Below are 13734 nucleotides of genomic sequence, written 5' to 3' on the forward strand. Positions count from 1 at the left end.
TATAAGGTTCCCGTCTAATTCTGACCTTCACTTCTGGCCTTCGCAATCTCTAATTTAAGTAAATCATAATTAACAAGCTCTACAGATGTTTACAAGTGGTAGGAGAAGAGCAAGGGTGGCGGTTCTTAAAACATTTCAGATTTTACAGACCCCATCAGGAATGGATGAACTGGCATGCCCATTTGCTTATGCTGACTCCACCAGAGCAGGCAGGATAGTCAGCACTTCTTTCTCCCCACCCCGCCCCCACCCCTCTCCTAGTACCCTGCTGCTCTGCTCTTTCTCCTTCTGCCCTTCAGTGAAATCAGCTTGGTGGGCAGGGCTTGAGAAACAGAGCCCCACCCAGGAATTAGGGAACTTCCAGGTTACCTGGTTACTCATGGCGACCCTGAGGCCATGAGTATAGAAGAGGTTAGAGCAGCATCGAGGAAGAAAAGGTTGAGGAATTTGCCAAGGCTCAAACTCCAACCCCACTAAGCAGGCCCATGGGAAAGCCACTTAATCCCTCTGGCACTCACTTGCTGTCCTTGTTACTAAGGAGGATAATGGTATCCAGACTCCATCCAGCATTGAGGGTTGGGAAATAGTTGTGCAGTCCGGTGCCTGGTGAACTGTAAGGGGGAGGGCCTGTGTCTGTGTATCCAGGTAGGACCTCACATGAACAACTGCCCAATGTGTAATTGAAATGGTGGCCATTACTACTGAAAGTCTGCTCCGTGCCACTCAGTGCTTCCTCCTCCAAAAGCAAGAAGATGGAGCTGGGTGCAGGAGTCTGGTTTTTGGATCACTAACCTTTCGCTCTTTCTACCCAATCCAGGGTAAAGAAGGAGCGTTCATGGTCCGAGATTCCAGGACACCCGGGACATACACAGTCTCTGTTTTCACCAAGGCCATCATAAGGTATGGTGCTCATCTAGCTCAGAAAAATGGGGACAACTGCTTTAGTGTGCCAGCTTGGGCACAGCAAGATCTGCTCATGCACCATGAAGAACCTCACTAGCAGTGGCATGGCTTCCTCCACTGCCCCTGTTAATTAAATTAAATTAAATTAAAGTAGAGTTCAAGGGCAGAACCGAAGAGGTTTGCTAAGAGACAGAGCTGGGTGGATACCAAATCCTCTCCTTGGCTAAGGCCAGGCCTGATGGCAGAGTTCTAAAGACATCAAATACTGCCCCTGTATTTGGTGAGCGTACCAGTTAACATAGAGAGTGAAAGAAAGTATTTTCATCTAGAAGTGGAAACAGACAAATGCCTGTTCTTGATCTGCTAATAAAACTACCTACCATATTGAGAGCCCTGTGTGCCAGAGGGAAGTACATGTGTGTGTGTGTGTGAGTGTATGTGTGTGTGTGTATGCGTCCATGTACATGTGTGTATGTGTGTGTATAGCTAGAGTCCACATATAAGAAAAAGCATTCAGTACATGTCTTTTTGAGTCTGGATTATTTTGCTTAACATCATAATCTCTAGTTCTATCCATTTACTTGTGAATATCCCAGTTTCTTCTTTTGCAGCTAAATGAAATTCCAGTGTATATGTGGACTGTATTTTCTTCATCCATTCCTCTGTTAAGGGATATCTATACTTACTCCAGGATGTAGAAAGATAGAAAGATAGTTAGATAGTTAGATAGATGGATGGATAGATAGATAGATAGATAGATAGATAGATAGATAGATAGATAGATAGATAGATAGACAGACAGACCCCAGCTATGGTAAATAGTGCAGCCATAAGCATGCGTGATCAAAAATCCCTGTGTTATCTGGCTCAGAGTCCTTCTGGTACATACCCAGGAGTGGTGTAGCTGGAGCCACATGGTTGTTCTATCTTTAGTTTTTGAGAAACCTCCATACTAATTTTCATAGCAGCTATACTAGTTTGCATTCCCACCTGCAGGGTTCTCCCCCAAGCACGTACTCCATTTGCGCGCACTCGAGCGTGTACACACACACACACACACACACACACACACACACACACACGCATACTCCTCACCAGCATTTGTCGTCAATTTCCTTGATGACAGCCATTCAGTCTGGGGTGGAAGGAGAATCCCCGGGATGGTTTCCGTTTGCAGTGATAGAATGTACAGTGTGCTTCTCTCGCATTCTGTGGCTGTGGATGAAGCATTACCAACACCAGTACATTGGCACCGTTGCCCCTCAGAGAGCTTCCTCTCACAACACCAACCCCAGGGCCAACATACTGAGACTGACACTCACACTGCAGCACCGTGAGCCCGCCCTCCTGGTGAGGGCTTCCAGACCAAGACTGTGAGAATCTGATGCGAATAGATGCCTTGATGCATCGGTTTTGCTTCTTGGTAACGACTGTGTGTGTTCATTTGTTTCAAGCGAGAACAACCCCTGTATAAAACATTATCACATCAAAGAAACAAACGACAGCCCCAAACGGTACTATGTGGCTGAGAAGTACGTGTTTGACTCCATCCCTCTGCTCATCAAGTATCACCAGTACAACGGAGGAGGTAAGTTCTTGGGGACCAAGCCAGGAAGGGATCCTCACAAGGAAGAAATGACAGGGTCCTTATAAGATTCTTCACGCCGCACAAGCTGGCCACAAATCAAAGCAAGCAAACAAACAAAAACCCCAAAACAGAAACAAACAAAAAAGTTCCAAGTGCCAGAGATCCCCATGCCTACCACCAGAAACATCTGCTTTGCAGGTCATGACATCACTATCCCAGTAGGTTATGAATCCTCTCAAGGACCGTATGAAAACAGTGGTGGAACTTTGGGATCTGAAAGTATTATTTCATATACCATCCTTTCCCTGCTGATTTAACCTAAACAGTTGCTATGGCAAAGCCCTAACCATAGCTGTTGGCTTTCCCATCAACCTAGGTTTGGTCACTCGACTCCGGTATCCAGTTTGCTCCTGGAGGCAGAAAGCTCCGGTCACAGCGGGGCTAAGATATGGTAAGCAGTAGATGTTGGGCATTTAAGCTAAAGCTCACGCACCTCGATGTTCAGGACAAATTCTAAGAGGATTTCCCATTAGCCTAACTGTTCTCAAAGACTTGGATGACTTGGAGAGATGGTTAGGATAATGATCATATGCAATTGTGTAAGAAATGTGTGTGTCTAAACACATTTAGTATGACCAAGTCAATGTCCTTTGGCTTTAAAGAAAGGCTCATTAATGAGGCATTTATTGAGCACTTACTTTATACAGAGCACTCTACTAAGTGCTATTAGAAAATGTCAGAAAACAAACCATTAGCACTGTGTTCTAGCTGCTTTTTGGGACTTTTATTATAATCTAATTTGTTGGGTTTGGGTCTTCTCTAAGAGCTATGAACTGTCAGAATCCAGAAGTGTCTAGATAGATGGTATAAAGATATGTTTTATTTTGTTTCATTTTTTTCAGATCTGGGCCTTTAACTTAGTGGCAGAACACTAGTCTAGCATGGGTCAGGTCCTCAGTTAAATCCCCAATACCAGAAGAAAAAAAAATGTTTGCTTAATGCCTTTAAGTAGGGCCTGTACCTTCAGGGCCATGGGTCCTAATATGCCATCTGTCCTCCAAAATGGCTTCCCTCCTGTACTATCTACCTAGAACCAAAGGGCATCTCAGTCTGCATCCCTCGATCCAAAATGTGCTGTTTGAAGAGGAGACTAATCTAATCTTAATTTTTACGCATTGGTGGTTCTCAAACTTCAGTGTGCATCAAAAATCTTTCCATACATACACTTATCCAAAAATGCTGGTTCCACAACACTCCCTACTGCTTACCAAAACCCTCCCTAGGAGTGTGGCCTTGGAGTCCACATTATAAACAAGTAGCTTGGTAGCACTGACCCAGGCGGACAGGGACATAAATGGAGAAACACTGCCATGGACTCTTCATATCCAGTCAGCAGCATGTGCGACACTCAGTGAATACTCAACATGCTGTTTGCTTTTGAGACAATACCTCAGACTGATAGGCATGTGGCTGCTTCAAGGCCATGCTTTTGGAAAGCATCCTGTATCATTATCCTCCTTATAAAAGTAAGGCTACTCTAGCAACTGTTGTATCCTGAAGTGTCCTGCTGGACGGGATCACAGAGATCATCTGGTCAGCCCGCTTATTTCATCCATAGGAAAATTGAGGCTTAGGTCCTTTTGTTTGTTTATTAAACACTTACCAAGAGCCTGCCCCAGGGCTGGGGAAATGGCTGGGAAGTTAACAGTGCTTACTGTTCTTCCAAAGGAGCCAAGTTCATTTCCCAGCAACCACATCTGGTAACTTGAAACCACTCCTAACTCCTCTCTAGGAGATCCAATACCCTCTTCTGGCCTCGCCATTATCTGCATTTGTGTGCCTTATGTTCACACAAACATACACACATACCCATAAGTAAAACTGCAAAGAAATCTTAAAAACAAAAACAAAAAAAAAACAAAAAAACTGCCAGAAACAGCTCACTTGTGCCTCTGTACAAGGCTCCTATGAATAGCGTCAAGCTCCATTCTTGAAAGCTCCAAAGCCAGGCATAGTGCTGCGAGCACAGAGGGGCTCTCAGAAATTTCCTCTGGAAAAAAAAAATGCCAATAAACTTATAGGCACAGTATCTGCAAGTCTCTTTGTACTCTGGAGACTGAGGCAATAGGATTACAAGTTTGAGGCCAGTCTGGGCTAGATGGTGAGTTTCTGGACAGCCTAAGTTACATAGTAAGATTAGGTCTCAAAAGAAAAAAAAAAGTCATAATAAAAACTTTACGATCAGATGCTGCTAAAAAAAAAAAAAAAGAAAAGAAAAACAGAGTTGGGATCTTGTAATGATCCCTTCACCTATACTCTTTAGCCTACTTAACATCATCTTCCTTTTCTATCCTTGCTCCCTCCTGCCACATTATGACATTTCTGAAAACATATCCTATGTTCCAGGGATTACCTATGACAGTCTAAGCCATCTTTGAGCTTTGGTAACCAGAGGCTAGAGAAGACTGTGTATGTTTCTGAGTCATACCATATTAATTGCCTGCTCTAAAAGCACTCCCTCTCTTTCTCTGTTCCAGGGAAGTGGGTGATCCACCCCTCAGAGCTAACTTTCGTGCAGGAGATTGGCAGTGGGCAGTTTGGGCTGGTGCATCTCGGCTACTGGCTCAACAAGGACAAGGTGGCCATCAAGACCATTCAAGAAGGGGCAATGTCAGAAGAGGACTTTATTGAGGAGGCAGAAGTTATGATGTGAGTTACAACAGGGGTGTGCAGGCATCCTCTGGGCTGTGTTTGTAAATTTCCACTGTGATGTGTTGTCATGCCTCAATAGAAAAATCCTACCTCACGGGGAGTTTGAGTTGAGGAGATGACTCGGTTGGTAAAGCGCTTGCTGCATAACCAGCCTTGAGTTCAATCTGCAGAAACCACGTTATTAATAATAAAAAACAATTCTAGGCATGATGGCATATGCTTAGAGTCCCAATGCTGGCGAGATAGAGACAGGGCAGATCCTGGACTTGCTGGCCAGTCTAGCCTCCTTGGGGAAAGGCACATACATGACACACACACACACACACACACACCACATATGTGGTGCCATAAAAAGAAAATAAGGTCCTCTATCCCACTGTGAGCAGAGTTCATATGAATTCACAGAGATGAGGGCGGCAGGCACAGGTCCTGTGCAGGTCTGCACCAGGTTTTCTGTATATATATAGTATGGCTTCCACTTTACCATTTTTATGGGACTCCTGGGTATGTGGACAAGTGAGTCTCTGATTCTCGTACCTTCTCTCGGCCTGTTTTCTTCCTGTTTGTGTCTTGTCTAACTCAGAGGTGTTAGTTTGTGTTTATCTTGTTGTGTTTTTATTATCTCTTTTAGAAGCCTGTTTCTTGTCTAATGAGAAAAAGGGAATGGATCCAAATGGGAGGGGAGGGGAAAAAGAAAGGGAGGAATATATGAAAAGGAAACAATAATCAGGATATAGTGTGTGAGAAAAAAAATGTTTTCCAAAAAAGAGCGAGAGAAATTAAAGAAAGAAGAAAAGGCTGACTAAAGCCTCAGGAACAACACCCATGGCTGACCTGTGGACTACACACACACACACACACACACACACACACACAAAGAGAGAGAGAGACAAAGAGAGGGTTTCTTCAGCATGATCTAGAAGACCTGCTATATAGTCAGGCTCTCCAGTCTCCTCTACTACCCATCTCTGCTCTGGCCTACACTGGCCACTGCCTGTCTTCATTCATAGCAGCTGACTTCCTGTTATCCTCAGACCTTGGCTCCCATGCCCCTCTTTGGTTTAGGTTTGAGATTTGATTCTGTCCTCAGAACCATGTGCTGGATGAAATGACCCTCATCTACCTCAGTGCCATAACATGTGTGTCACTTTTAGAATGCCGAATTTAAGTCATTTTATCTCCTGTCTTCTTCTTCCAGGAAACTCTCTCACCCCAAACTGGTACAGCTCTACGGGGTGTGCCTGGAGCAAGCCCCGATCTGCTTGGTGTTTGAGTTCATGGAGCATGGCTGCCTGTCAGATTATCTGCGAAGTCAGCGGGGGCTCTTTGCTGCAGAGACCCTGCTGGGCATGTGCCTGGATGTGTGTGAGGGCATGGCCTACCTGGAGAAGGCGTGTGTCATCCACAGAGACCTGGTATGAGCAAGTGCCTGGGACACAGGACCACATACATACCCTAAAAGGTGGCACTACTTAGACTGAGAGAGCACCACTAAGTGACATGTCCCTCCTCTCAGAGGGACATGTCACTTCTTCCTAGAAGTGCTTCAGGAACGCTCAGATGGGAGCTACATCCCACCCTCTCCCTGACATATGCTCTCTGAGTTTTAGTTCACACTCTTCCAAACCAGAACTTACAACTACTCCTTATTAGCCTCTCTGTGCCCCAGTTTCCCCCTAGAAAAATATGAAGGAAATGGGCAAGGACAGTTTTGCTTTGTAAAACATATTATTTGCCTATGTTAACTGTAATGGGTTTCCTCATGATTTTTTTTTATGTGTGTATCATATGCTTTGATCACATTCAACTCTTCGATATCGTCTCTTGTCCCTGATCTCACTGGCACCTTCCTCTTCCCAAATAGTTCCACTTCTACCTGCATGTTTTATTTGATTTTAAATCCAGATCCTGCATGTGAGGGGGAAAAATACATGCTGTTTATCCTTAAGGGTAGCTATTTCACTTACCCAGATGACCCCCAGTTCCAGCCCACTTCCCGGCAAATGATGTCTCAATCCTCCTTATGGCTGAATAAAACCCCACTGTCTATACATGGTCTATAAGGAGGTCTATACACACCTCCTTTTCTTTACCCCTTCTCTCACTGATGGGCACTTGAGCTGACACTCAGTTTTGGTTTTTGTTTGTTTGTCTGTTTGTTTGTTTTTACTAAAATTGCACTATATGACCTGAGAGTCAGCCTGAGAACCTCTGATGGTGGAGGATCACAAATATTCCTGTGAGTTCCCATGAGAACACAGAGGCACTTTTAACTGTGAGACCCACCGGTTGTCTCTTGTCTCCCAGAACTCTTCCAAGACTGCCCTCTGGGACACTGAAAGGGGCCAGGTATTCTCCCTAGTTCGGGTACCTTTACAAGGATTAGCTTCTGAACACATTCATACTAATCCCTTGGCAGACTCTGCAGGCAGCCCTAACGTGAGCATTGCCTACCGCATCAGGTGGGTCCCAGTGACTTAATGGCTGGACGGCACTGGACTTCTCTGATAGCTATGATCAGTAATGAAAATAAACTCCTCATCCCGATAAAGGGGCTCACACATTCATCTAGCTTGCTGAATTTTCAGCTAGCTCAGCAGGCTGTTGGCGATGCATAATGTCCTGTAAGTCTCTGCAGCGCACAACACAGAAAAAAAAAAAAAACAAATATCCACTCATGGCTTCATTTCTCTTTCACCTACCCGTCTTTACTCTAGGCCGCCAGAAACTGTTTGGTGGGAGAAAACCAAGTCATCAAGGTGTCCGACTTTGGGATGACCAGGTAACACAGGGATGTGGTGTCAGCCAACTCTAAGGAGTAAGACTCAGCCCTCCAGTGCTCTGACCTCCTCCCCATCTCATCCCAGGTTTGTCCTTGATGATCAGTACACCAGCTCCACAGGCACCAAATTCCCAGTGAAGTGGGCATCCCCAGAAGTGTTCTCTTTCAGTCGCTACAGCAGCAAGTCGGATGTGTGGTCATTTGGTAAGTTTCTCCCTGAGTCCACTCCTGTGTGATCTGGAACTATGGAACAGCTGTTTCTTTCTCAAATGCAAACTTTATGTGACCTTTATATGGAGAAAGAACCCACTGAGGGCCTGTGTGAGATCAGCCTGAAGTTTTCGAAGGGCCTCTTATTGTTGCATTTGTTTCTAGAGATCTTTGAGACAGCTAATTAAAAATAATAGTGGGAAAGGAGTCTTGTGGTAGCTACTGTGAGCTGGAAAGTGAGAGGAGTCAGGAGATTGGATATGAGGCCTTCGAAAGCAGGACAGAGCTGTGTCCAACATCAAATTCCCATACTTAATTACTTAACACAGGTCAGAGTAGACCTCTGCCCTCTTGAAGCTAAACATTTGGGGAGAGGAGAGTGATGACTATCACTCAAGCTAGCAGATAGATTCAGCCAAGTTTGGGTCAGTTAGTGCTGTGACTCAAATAAAACAGCAATGGCGCAGAGATTATCTATTGGCTGAAGGGCCTGTTTTAACTTATATATTCTGAAAAGGCCTTTCTAGGAGGTACTCTTGACCAAATGTCTCCATTCAAATATTCATGGAGCTGTGTCCCTGAGAGGGACCAACACATGCAAAAGCTCCACTATGTCCAGAGAACAGGAGTTACTGAGTTAGAGGGAGAACAAACACAGTTACAGCTGCTGGGCTTGAATGAATGAATGATATTAGCATGTGGGAAAGGCTAAATGACTTGCTGGGTCTGACATCAGCCTAACTCCTAACTCCTAACTCCGCACGTTAACAGTGTGCATGAAAGTGTACTAATAACCTCTTTGATATGGTGGCTGTAAGATGCCACTGTGGAGAGAAACTGCTTCAGGTTGACTTTGCCATTCCATATGAAAATTTTGCCAGGGCACAAGCAAGGGAGATTCTGGCAAATCAAATATCTCAGGGCAAGAACTAGTGATACTACCCCCTTCACTTTATATACCCAATCCCAGGAGTCCAGGGCTTATTGATTATGAATCTTTCTGATCTATTCCTTAATTCACCCTCCCCCCCATCTTCAGGCTTGGCTGACACTGTGTTAATGGAGTAGAAGTTACAGAATGTACTTGGCGGAAGTTGTTCTGGCAACATCCTTGCACAACTGTCCACAAGTATGGAGGAAGGGTAGGGCCAATGTGTGGCCATCTCTCCACTGGTGATAGAGCTACTGACACCGCCAAGGCAGGGCCTCAGAAAGATGCTAATAGTTCTAGCCACAACCTGCACCTTCACCTGCAGACTGAGAATAGAGTTTGTGAAGTCATGGCATGTCAGCCCAAGGATATTCTACTGTGTTTTCTAGAAGGTTAGTCTAAAGTGCATCCCTGCCTGAGATGTGTGATTTGAAGAAAGCCCAGGAAGGAGGTTGATAGACAGATAGGTGAAGAACAGAAACAGGTAGCAGCAACTGGGCATGGTGGTGCACACCTTTAACACCAGCACAAAGGAGGCAGAGGCAGGAGGATCCCAGAGTTCGAGGCCAGCCTAGTCTACCTAGAGAGCTCCAGGACATCCAGGACTACACAGAGAAACCCTGTTGGGTGTTGGGGGAGGGGTGGAGAAAGAAAGAATGAAGGAAGGAAGCAAAGACAGGAAGAAAGGAAGGAAGGAAGGAAGGAAGGAAGGAAGGAAGGAAGGAAGGAAGGAAGGAAGGAAGGAGGAGCAAGCAGCTGAGCTTAGCGGCACATGCCTTTAATCCCAGCACTTGGGAAGCAGAGGCAGGCAGAGGTGGGGAAACACTATGAAAAGATTTGTTCTCAGTCTCTACAGTACAAACTAAGATTCCATATATGAAATGCCTGACACTAAAAATGGTTTAGATTTTAGATTTGGGGATATTTGCATATATGTGTATGTATTTATAGCTATGGAGGAGAAGGGAGAGAGAGAGTGCTTAGAAATAAAAGCCAAGTCTAGACATAAATTCATTTGCTTGTATACACTTCACAACCTCTCCAGAAGATCTTGTGGCCTCTTGTAGACTCCTCCAGCACATGCAAACACACGGCTTATGCTCATACACACACAAACACACATAAATAAAACATAAATCTTTTAAAATAGAACCGTCAATCAATCAATGAAAAAAACTAAGGGAAGACCTGAGAAGCCTCCAGAGGGCCTGATGCTGCACTTCTCCAAGGCCTCTGTTGTCGGTAGGTCCGAGTCTCTTTGATGCACTTTACCCTTAGCTTCTGTTCTTCTCACTGTTGCTTCTAGGTGTGCTGATGTGGGAAGTCTTCAGCGAAGGCAAAATCCCATACGAAAACCGAAGCAACTCCGAGGTCGTGGAAGACATCAGCACTGGCTTTCGGTTATACAAGCCCCGCCTGGCCTCCCCCCATGTCTACCAGATCATGAATCATTGCTGGAAGGAGGTCAGTACACCAGGAGGCTCTCCCTGGATCGTAATACACATCTTCAGGGCCTCCTTCACAGGGAAAAAGCATGTCCTAGGACGATGGGGACCAAGGATGACCATAGTAAACAGGCAGGACTTTGTACACTTGTATATGTATAATTAGGTTCTTGTTATACTTACATATGAAGTACAGTATGATATTGCAATGTACAGTGATCAGTGTGTACTTAATGTATGGGTGATCAATGTGTGCTGAATGTGCGGGTCATCTAGTAAAGTCATTTCTTCTCATCATTATGTCATGCTTGGAGCCTTTGAGCTCCTCCCTTCTAGGCGCTCATGAAATGCAGGCAGTGGACTGCACTCTCCCTGGGCTGTCCAACACGAGAACATTCTCCTTTATCAGACTGTGTTTTCATGCTTATTATCCACTCTCCTCCCTGTCTCTTTCCTCACATCCTCCCCAGCCTCTGGTAATCACTGTTCCACTTTCACAGTGACCTTTTTAGCTTCCACATATGAGAGAGGATATGAGAGTCTCTCTGTGTCTGACCTTTCGCTCAATGTCACATCCTCCAGTTTCACCCATGTTGCAACAAATGACAAGATTTCATTCTTTTTTTTACCAAATAAAATTTCATTTTACATTATATATGTATGTATACATATATGTGTAATGACTTTTTTATCTGTTCATTGTGTTGACTAAAGTTCTATTGCTGGATACCTAAGCTGTATCTCAGCTATTGGGAAAAGTACCACTAAAAACATTGGCAAGCATGTATTTCTTTAACATACTGACATCATTTTCTCTGAACATGTACCCATAAGTGGGATAGTCTTTTTTAAAGACCCTCAGATTATTGAAGAACAGCAAGGCAGAATCTCAGAAAGTTCAGCAGAGGCAAGTATGGTCTCAGTCCTAACAGTTTTTTACCGTTAAGCTTGGACAGTCCTCTGAACCTCCTTTCTTTGATTTATAAGACAGTTAAATAGCACGTAATCTGTAAATTCCCACAGAATTTATAACCAGAAACAAAAAAGTACAAAGATAAACAGGACCACAAAATACATCTTATTCAATGAAAGAAATCTTGAATACTGAAAGAATATTAATAGCTGGTATTTATTTGGCAATGATTTTGTTGTTGTTGTTGTTGCTTTTAGCTAATTTTGGGGGGGGTGAGGCTTGGGGAGTTCCAAGACAGAGGTTCTCTCTATAGTTCTGGCTGTCTTGGAACTTAACACTAGTGTTGATTTTAATCATCTCTGATTTATCAGAATTTTATATTTTCCTCATATACATCCCATACATATTGTATGAGCTTTAAACACACGTTTCCTTTTTTGTTATTTAGTGTTGTTAGGATACATTTTGTGCATGACTTACTTAATTCTCAAAATCATCTTATAAACTAGATTTTATCTCCATTTTACAAGTGGGAAAACTGGTGTTCAGAGAGGCTTGGCCATCTGTCCAGTGTCACATAACTGACGAGTGGCACAGCTAGATTTAAGTGTCTAGGGATATAGCTCAGAGTTACATGTGCTCTGGGTTTGATCCTCATTAAAAGAGAGAGAGAGAGAGAGGCTGAGAATTTAAAACTAGGTCAGCTGGTCTCAGTAAGGTCATCTTGCCTCCAATACAGCCTGTGTGGAATCATATTGTAAACTTGGAGAGGATGCTGCTGTTGAATCCGGGTCTGCTTTGCACTTAGCTGGGACGCGCTGGTATGAGGAACTCACGGAGATCTCTTTGTTACTCTCCAGAAACCAGAAGACCGGCCCCCCTTCTCCCAGCTGTTAAGTCACCTGGCTGAAATGGCAGAATCAGGGCTTTAGCGGGGACTCACTGACCAGTCACAGCCGTGGATCCTGACTGAAGGAACAGCATCCTTTTTTTCCAGAGCATGAAGGGCTGCCACCAGCCCAGGACCCCCACAGGTCCCTGGACCTTGGTGCCAGGCGCTATGCAGCTACGACTGCGGCATCCTAGAAGAGACTGGAGGGCCAGCCACCGAGCCGACGGTTGCACCACAGCAGCAGCTGTGTCTTTGTCCACCCACCCCAGCCTCTTGTCATACCCTGTACTCAAAGCTCCATCGCCCGCTCTCAGAAGCATTTCTTCCCCTCTTAGCAACAGGGAGAGGCAGACATAGGCCACATTCTTCTTTTTATTATTATTTTAAGCATAGGTCGAATGTTTTATTTGACCCAATGAGACAGTATCCCCACTTAAGGATGAAAGAGTGGGAGGCCTCATTTTTTTTTTTCTAAGAAATACAAGAGGTGATTAAACCAGAGTTCTACTACTGTGAGGCTGTCAGCCACAGCTTCCTGCCAACCTCTAAGGTGAAGTGGCAGCTTGTGCCAGAACCGGATGTCACGAGGCTTCAGAGCACACTGCCATCTCTTTCTGATGGGGCATAGTGAGCTCCATTGGGTGGATAGAGTGGGGTGACCCCATTCAAACCCCAAGGCTGAACCATTGGGTGTCGGAAGGTGGTCGGGAATGAGAGGGCCTCTGATGGTAGGAAATGAACAGGTACAAACCAAGGCTTTGAGTTTTCAGTTTCATAGTGAGCCACACAGGTGACTAGATCTCCTGTTCTGAGCTGAATGCTGAGGCAATGTCTACAAAATATTCATCACCCCAGCCTCTCAGGAGCAGCATATATTCTGCACTACCTACCTATACCAAGAGAGGGCAGCACTGTGCTTGTCATGTGGCCTTGAGACTTTGGGGTTCTCTTGGGCCATAGGGGTTTAGCAGTTTTAAGGTTGAGATGTCAAAGCTCTCAAGAGCCTAGCAAAAGGAGTTTGCTCCTGCTCAGACTATGTGGAAGGAAATAGAGTCAAGCCTTGGGGGGTACTTCCGAAAGGCACAAGCTGTTGATTGGCATTTACACAGGTGACTTGCATATACCCTGAGTACAAGCCATTCCTGGAGAATCCCTGTTCATACTAACCCAATGACACAGTATTCACGTTTTACAGAAAGTGAACTTGGCCTTTGATAAGGCAGACAAGCTGCCCCGAGTGACAGAACTGGGAAGGACAGAGATTGAAATACCACCCAAATATAACTCCAGTGCAGCTGGATTTATGTTCTCTTGATTCTTCTCAACACCGCTTCCTACTGAGAATGGATTGCTGAGAA

The 13734-nt window shown here is 44.7% G+C and overlaps 1 protein-coding gene across 1 annotated transcript in view; it reads left to right on the forward strand.

Moving 5' to 3' along the window:
* Window positions 1–12671, forward strand: part of Itk (IL2 inducible T cell kinase) — a 40971-nt gene extending 28300 nt beyond the window's left edge. Inside the window, exons 9-17 of the mRNA XM_055610714.1 lie at window positions 818–900; window positions 2358–2491; window positions 2868–2942; window positions 5029–5200; window positions 6402–6618; window positions 7921–7985; window positions 8071–8189; window positions 10433–10590; window positions 12345–12671. Coding sequence (XP_055466689.1) covers window positions 818–900; window positions 2358–2491; window positions 2868–2942; window positions 5029–5200; window positions 6402–6618; window positions 7921–7985; window positions 8071–8189; window positions 10433–10590; window positions 12345–12416 — 1095 coding nt within the window. The 3' untranslated portion in view covers window positions 12417–12671. The remainder of the gene's footprint in view (window positions 1–817; window positions 901–2357; window positions 2492–2867; window positions 2943–5028; window positions 5201–6401; window positions 6619–7920; window positions 7986–8070; window positions 8190–10432; window positions 10591–12344) is intronic.
* Window positions 12672–13734: the final 1063 nt, after the last annotated feature.

This window comes from Psammomys obesus, unplaced genomic scaffold (assembly GCF_907164565.1).
Source record: "Psammomys obesus unplaced genomic scaffold, mPsaObe1.curated_primary_1811, whole genome shotgun sequence".
Lineage (NCBI taxonomy): Eukaryota > Metazoa > Chordata > Mammalia > Rodentia > Muridae > Psammomys > Psammomys obesus.